The sequence below is a fragment of the Austrofundulus limnaeus genome, unplaced genomic scaffold (genome assembly GCF_001266775.1).
Source record: "Austrofundulus limnaeus strain Quisiro unplaced genomic scaffold, Austrofundulus_limnaeus-1.0 Scaffold129, whole genome shotgun sequence".
NCBI lineage: Eukaryota > Metazoa > Chordata > Actinopteri > Cyprinodontiformes > Rivulidae > Austrofundulus > Austrofundulus limnaeus.
In genome coordinates, this window is record NW_013952531.1 from 97477 (window position 1) to 105662 (window position 8186).

Sequence of the window (8186 nt, forward strand, 5' to 3'; positions counted from 1 at the left end):
GAGCCAGACATTTGGCTCCTCTACCTCTTGAGCACCAGAGAGTAAGAGAGCATTAGCATTGTGAGTAAACATTAGCTTTTCTTTCTTTTTTTTTTTTCAGTAAGAGGTTTTTATTTAATAGAATTTTTGGACAAAAAAAATCGCAATATATCGCCTTGCTTACAGTATCACAATATATTGTGATATATCGTATTGTGACCCCTCTGTTATGATATGTATCATATCGCCAAATTCTTGCCAATACACAGCCCTACTTGCTTTACATGTTCAGTTTTTCAGTTTCTGATGCAGTGAGTTTTAAACGTGTGTTTTGACACATTTAAGACTTTAGAAAAGCAGAAATCCTTGTGTTTGTGGGCTTTAACTAAACGCTCCTGTTGTACATTGAGAAGCACTAACTTGTCTGGCAGGTGGGGCCCTCCCAGCCCTCTTTGCAGATGCAGGAGAAGGTGTCTCCTCCTCCGACACACGTCCCACCGTTGGAACAAGGACTGGAGGCACACGTGCTGTTTTTAGCTGCAGAAACACAATTATTAGAGGGGTGCTAAATTAATCACAATCAAAAACTGTTACCTCAAATTCTAATCTCAAGTCTTCTATAAAAAAGATTGAGTTACTGTTTTATCTTTAAGTTATCTATAAATAATAAAAACTACCAAAGTGAATTAAAACATAGTTAACTTGTCACAGTTCATTAATGATGCTAACAAGATGCTAAATTAAGAAACTCTGCTTACAGACCATCAACTCCAACTGAATTACATGGAGTTCTGCCTCACCTGTGTTGCAGGTGTTTCCCCCCCAGCCAGGTGGGCAGGAACAACGGAAGGCATCACCGTGGTCATAGCAGGTGCCACCGTTACTGCAGGTGGTTTCATCACACTGGCTCTCACCTGGACAAAAACAACAAGACAAACAAAAAGGAAATGATGAATGAATGAATAAATGATAGATAGACAGATGATAGACAGATGATAGACAGATGATAGACAGATGATAGACAGATGATAGACAGATGATAGATAGATGATAGATAGATGATAGACAGATGATAGATGATAGATGATAGACAGATGATAGACAGATGATAGACAGATGATAGACAGATGATAGACAGATGATAGATAGATGATAGATGATAGACAGATGATAGACAGATGATAGACAGATGATAGATAGATGATAGATAGATGATAGATAGATGATAGATAGATGATAGATAGATGATAGACAGATGATAGATGATAGATGATAGACAGATGATAGACAGATGATAGATAGATGATAGATAGATGATAGATAGATGATAGATGATAGACAGATGATAGATGATAGATGATAGATGATAGACAGATGATAGATAGATGATAGATAGATGATAGATAGATGATAGATGATAGACAGATGATAGACAGATAGACAGATGATAGACAGATGATAAACAGATAGATGACAGACAGACAGGAAAATTTGTATCTTATTATTTATTGATTTTTTTGTCTCCCTTGAAGGAGTAAGACACTTTCCCCCTCTCTCCTGCCCTTCCTTATCTTCCCTGCTTTGCTGATTGGAGCCTTCTCTACGTTTTCATTTGAAACCAGAGAGTACGGATATTTTTATGGATTTGGCTTTAAATTTTTTGGAGGCTGTTCAGGCCATTTCCTGGCTGCCTGACCGATATGAAGGATTGCTGTTCTATCAGCACTCAGACTTTAGGCTTGAGCGAGCTGGACTCTGTCTGCAAGCGGTTCTGCTGAGGGTCGTGGGCCGGCTGTGGTTCCTGGACTTTGCTGACCAGATGGAATTGATCTGGAGAAGCTGAGAGCTCAGCTCGGTGGATTTGTCCACATTATTTGACTGATTGGATTCACCACACTGAGAGGTACCAGCGGATATTAAGGCAGATGAAAAATATCATTGTCTGTCTGACCCAAAACATTTTCTTCTGTTCCCAAACAACTGATTACAGATTCATGTGCCCCCCCACCCCCACCCAAATACATTCCATGTATGACACTTTTGCTTTCTTTTGTTTTTCTTTTTCTCTGCTTATGGCTTCTTTTATTTATTTAATGCTGACAGATTTTAAGCATTTCATGATTACAATCTGATTAAATTCAGTTATTTTTATGTAAATCAGAAGCACACTGAACAACAGTGAGAACTGTATTTCACATTTCTTCTTCCTCTGGCATAAACTAAGTGTGAAATCTTTCATGCAAGCAGCTGAAAGAGAAACGTCCTTATAACGACTCATTTACTGATTCTGGCTAACTTTTACTTTTCCCCGTTTAGTCCAAAGTAACAGCTAAGATTAATAAACTGTACATCAGGGCTACACACAGAAAGATGCCCTGAATAACCACAACAAAAAGTCATGGTCGTAAACACATGTACGGGTTTACCATCTTTGTGTGGACTTGGATAGACTTGCATTAATTTTTACAGCCTAACCATGACCCAAACATGATGTTTTCCACCTGTGACCCCCCCTGGACGAGGGTCGTCTAACGTCCTCACAACAATATGAAATCATGCAGACACACAGAGTGGACGTAACTCACGGGAGTGGCAGGTCTTGCCCTTCCAGTTGTCGGCACACTGGCAGTAGAAGTCATTCACCAGGTCAAGGCAGCGTCCGCCGTTCTTACAGGGGTTGTGTCTGCACTCGTTAACATCTGAGGAAGCAGGAAGGTGACTCAGTGGTTTCTTTTCATTCTTTCATTCATTCATTATTAAACAACCTTCGCTTCGTGCAAAGAGATTAAGAACGGTGCAAGCAGGAGCACGATTTCCTGTTTCTTTATTTTCTCCTCTTTTCCCAAAGCTGCAGAGATTAAGGGTAAGGGTGGGAGGCGTTTTGAGGAACTCACTGAGCTGGCAGAGCTGACCCTCCCAGCCGTCCGGACAGAAGCACTGGAAGGCGTTGACTCGGTCGATGCAGGTGCCTCCGTTCCTGCAGGGGTTGCTGACGCAGTCGTTGATATCTAAAACAAAGTGAAAATAAMATAAAAATCAAGAGGAGGGTTTTATTTTAGGTGATTTATCAGAAACACTCTGTTCCCAGCAGGAGAAAAGACCTACTCTCATGGCAGTAGGCACCACTGAAACCCGGATCACAGGTGCAGGTGAAGTTGCCCGACGGCTGGCTGCTGCAGCGGCCTCGTGGCCCACACACGTTGGAGGGGATGTGCTGCACGACGGCCGAGTCGTTGCTCGCTACGGCGACAGTGCAGCTATCAATCACTGCAGGAGAAAATAAAGTTAGCATGCGAGTTCGTTCAGGCGTCTCTGGTTGTGCCTGAAAACCCCAGAAACCTTGACACGGGCTGGTCTGGCACGGCTCCTTCAGACGCTCACACGTCTTCCCCTCGTAGCCTTCAGGACAAGCGCAGTAGAAATCCTGGTCCATGCTGTGGCACGTGGCGCCGTGCTCGCAGGGGTCCGGATCACAGGTGTCTGAGGGGGGCCAGCCTGGAATCTGTGGAGGTGGGAAGAGGAGGGGCTTCTTTAAGTCTACATGAGGATGTAAAGATTCATCAACGCCATGCATTAAAGCCTTGGTTACAAATCTGTATGAAATATTAAAAGATTTGTGTTTTCTTACACCCCTAATGGATTTTTATTTGTCACTTTATAATTAAACACCAACATGGTGAGAATTAAGAAGAAAAACCTAAAAACAGAAAAAGCAGAATTTGGGAAAATAAATAAATAAAATATTAGATTTCATAGGGCCTTAGCTGAAGGTTGAAACATACAGACTGAACTCTCTTCACCACGACCGACCGGAGTAACAGCCTCATTACTGAGGACTAAATAAGGGACAGGACCATGTTTCCTGCTGTGAAGCATCCCCTCATTTTTACAGGGTTCCTACAGTTTAAGGAAAGTTTAAGACTTTATAATGCCAACTGAAATTAATTCTAAGACCAATTTCATAATAAACACAAATGACAAATTCATATATACTGTTTATATATATATATAAACTGGCAGAAACTCATGAATCAAAGTTTTTTTGGTTGAAGTATTCAAATATTGCCAATAGACCAATTGTTTTTATCCATATCTAAATATAGCAGAAACGTTCTTAGTCYGTTTTAAACTTAATTTAATTTCAGGAATTCCTCTAACAACCCAAAATTTGAAGTTTAAGACCCACAGTGGGGTCTCAAACCCAATTTTCTGTAGATGAAACCTTAAAGTGCCACATCAGATGTTTGTAAGAAAAGTGAGTGCATTGTTAGAAAGACAACATTAACACATTACAAAACAAATGTCACGTTGCTCAGATGGACGGTTGTTGAGATATTTGCAGGTGAAGTAACAGGAAGTGATGTCAAAGAGGAACGTCTGCATGTGAATATTTAAAAAAATAAATGTTACCAATTATTTTAATATTTGAGACAAATCATCGTATTTACAATGTGTTAACATTTTTAAGACTTCTGGAAGATTGATTTAAGACGTTTTAAGGCTAATTTAGGCCTTATTTTTGGATTGATGCATTCAATGACTTTCAAGACTTTTTAAGGATCTGCAGGAAGCCTGTTTAAACAGCAGTCTGAAGTCCAGGACATGACACTGGTTTCCTGAAGGACGTGTTCTAAAACCAGTAAATGCTGGTGCCTCTCCAGATGTGTAGCGTCCCTCACCGGAGCCATTAACACGTTTATCCGTTTACACAAGCATCCTGCAAACAGCTACATGATTTTCCCAAGCCCCGCTGGGTGTCCTCTAAASCCCCAGAAAGCAGCAGAGATCCAGGATCGTTCATCATAAACACTTCCTCATCCAAACAGGAGCTGGAAACAGGAAAATTTGTCCGAGTTCTTGAAACTAAATCCAAACACAAGCAGAGGTCTACTTGGTGACTGAGCTAACAGTTAATCATATGTTGGGTTTTGAGGCATAAACAGCACCTTTGTTCTCATCTTAAAGTGGGCAAATTAAAAGAATCCCTTCAAGCAGGGGGGCTGCAGGGATCAGAGCAGCCTGTCTCCATTTCAACACATCATCTTCGCACAAAAAAACCTTTTGTTGACGACTTAGACAACGAAGCAAGGGAAAGCAAAGCAACAGTTGAGAAAGGAGGGTTAAAGTGCACGTAGACGAGCAGCTTAGAGGCTTCAGCACCGTTGTTCTGAACAAAAAGGTGAAGCAGACAAAGTTTCACTAAGTTCATCAGGAGAATCCACACTTTGCTTTTCTACATCTGTCCTGCTTAATCTGGCACCAGAGAGAGAGAGAAGCAGTGAAATAAAATAAAGATAACTCTTTATGAGCGAGAATATTAACTGTGGGTTTTCACGCTGAGCCACAATAAACATAATGAAGATAAATCATGGCAGCCAGGCCCGTTCAGACATTTCTAAATGCTGCAATGCAGAGTTTAGAAAGAAAATCTCTCCCGTTTGTGTAAACAGAGGRCTACTGTGCATAAACTTTGGGTCGTTTCCATTTAAGGTGGTGAACAGGAGCTGGAGTTAGTGCTCATCAACTTATTTTACCAAAAAGAGTCAGGGCCAGAAAACTTTCTGCAACATGCCAGTGTTTTCAGCTACACAACCATTACGCAGTGACTCACAGTTAGGACAAACAACAAGGACTACACAACTGCTCCTCGCTCACATTAACAGCTGGTTTGGTGGTTTTGATGAGGTGTAGTTTTCAAATGGAGGGCAGGAAATTAACTACGGATAAAGAGGTTGTAAACTCAGCACTGTACGCATTTTAATCCAGTTTCAAGACTAAGATAACAGCAATTAGTTAAAACGTGTTAGACAAAACGTGCATCTCATGAAAATGAAAGAGTTTGACCAAACCAAAAGATTTGCTGACATCAAGGCGGTTGATCACAAACAGGGCTGTGCATTGGCAAGAATTTGATTTGACCATGATACAAGGATCATAATGTGACATTAACGAGGTGATATGTTGCTGTTTTTTCCTCAAATCATTTTAAAATCTCAGCACATTACATGCACAGACTCTGGTTAAAGTCACTGTATTTTATGCAGTCAGAAGAACAGTGAGGACTGCATTTCTAGTTCATGTTTCTTATTACAACATTAAGCCTTGATTAAAAATCAGTGCAGTGTCAGGAAATGGAATATCGTGATGATTCAGTGTCTCCAGCTACTCCAGATTTTGTCAGAGGGTGGGTCCACAACCTCGGTACCAAACTGCTCCACCATGATTGTTTTGTATCATTGTTAAGATGCTAGCAGCGGCAGCTACATTGTACATTGCTGTCGACACTGGTTTTCTGTTAGTAAAATCTCTCAAACTAATCAGGTTTCAGAGTAACTCTCTCCTACACTCAACTTCTTCAGCCTACACTAAATATGCATTCCTTCAAGGAACACGAGGCCTTCGGCTGCAGCTCTGCAGACACGAGTCAAATCAGGGCTCAGGCAAAAAGCAGAAAAAAAAACTGTTACTCAATCAAATTTGTAATGAGCTGAGTGCAGATACGAATCAGAGAAATATGACGCTCGGGGCTCTGCAGGTTTGGCGTGACGGGACAGGAATGCACGTCGTGCCGTAGCAGGTATCAGGAGCGTGGGCAGCACAGGCACAACTCCAGCATCACCTCATTCAGGGAGGTTCACAGAGCTGCTAAACCAGGACTGGCTTCAGACCAGAACCGGGTCCGTTCAGGGTCCCACAGTCAGGTCACAGTTTGAAGCTCGACTCGTTCGTTAAAACATTAAAAAACTCAGAGACTTTGAGCTGAAAGAGCAAAGCTGGGCTGGCTGTGATGGATTCTGTGACTCAGGTTCAGTACCACTGTCCTACAGGTCATCATGATCCAGAGTGAAGTCAACTGATGTGTCAACGTAAATTATCTGTTGCTCAACAGAATCCACACACACACACACACACACACACACACACACACACACACACACACACACACACACACACACACACACACACACACCTCTGAACAAAGTTTTAAACCACTTTTATTTTCTTTATATGTCACTTCTGAAGAGCTGGACTTTAAAGTGATGTGCTCCAAACGTTCTCCAGGTTTTCTGAATTATCTTTTTTAGGTTTTAAACTTTTATTTTTACTGCTTGTTCTGTTTAATGCCCAACAGGTGCACCCGACCACCACAGCACATTGTGCAGTGAGAGACAGCGGCTGACTGGAAGTCATGTCACCAAAATTGTCTTTTTGCACGTCGTTTCTCAAAATTACCTTCATAAAACAGCACYACATGTCTAGAATGTGTTTATTAGGGATGTTCGATATGTCAGCATTAACCTAAGTAAACTATGCCAGGCCTGAATGTGGCGCTACAACAAAAAAAAAACAACAACACCAAAACAGGAAACAAGGCGGCGCGCGAGCATCAAGTCTGCTGTAAACCCAAGAAGAAGAGGATGTGTTGGATAGGGATGAAGGCGCCAKCTCATACCTGAATCTCAACGTTTTCACACTTGTTGTTGAGGTGAGCTTCGCTGCCACTCAAGTTTGTAAGACGTCAAAAATAAAAACTGTGCCACGGTGTTGGTCTCAGAGAAGTAAACTCATGGTCTGAAAGTATTCTGACTTGTGTACGGGAGCTCTTCCCTGATAAAGATTCAAATCTAAAAACCACGCAGATACATGACAGAAAAACCGATTCCAATCAGCTCATCTTTATTARCAAAGTGTACTCTGACACATTAAATCATAAACGTTGAGGCGGCTGCCGAGGCACGCAACAAAATAATGAGCAAGAATGCAGTTTTATGAGCCGTCGATGCAAAAATACATTTTTATTTTCAAAACGGTCTGCTCAAAACTCAGGATTTATTTCATGTATTTTCTTGCAAGTTTAGGGAATATTTTCTTCAAAAACAAATTTTAATAGCCACAAACTGTGTTTCCATTCACCATGAAAATGCACAAATTACAATTTCGAAAATAAATTTGCTCAATGGAAACACGTCAATTTAGAAAAAAACTTCCTTTTTTTCGACAAAATATTTTTGTGCTAGGATAAGATGGTTTTTCAGCCGTATCMAAATTGGTGTTTTRCACAAAACTGCAATGGAAACAGTTTTTTCACATCACAGGAGTCACGTGATCAACAACCGTCTGTTTCTACTGGTGAAAAAGACGATGATGAAGAAGATAACAGGAAGTAGAAGTAGTAGTAATATCACAGAAGTAGTATAAAATAGTAA

General features: G+C 41.0%; 1 protein-coding gene across 1 annotated transcript in view; it reads right to left on the bottom strand.

Moving 5' to 3' along the window:
• Positions 1-8186, bottom strand: part of jag2b (jagged canonical Notch ligand 2b) — a gene marked incomplete at its 5' end in the record, with an annotated part of 57882 nt that overhangs the window by 7332 nt on the left and 42364 nt on the right. The window contains 6 exon segments of the mRNA XM_014015400.1: positions 400-516; positions 780-893; positions 2565-2678; positions 2874-2987; positions 3085-3246; positions 3319-3481. Of these exon segments, the coding sequence (XP_013870854.1) occupies positions 400-516; positions 780-893; positions 2565-2678; positions 2874-2987; positions 3085-3246; positions 3319-3481 (784 nt within the window).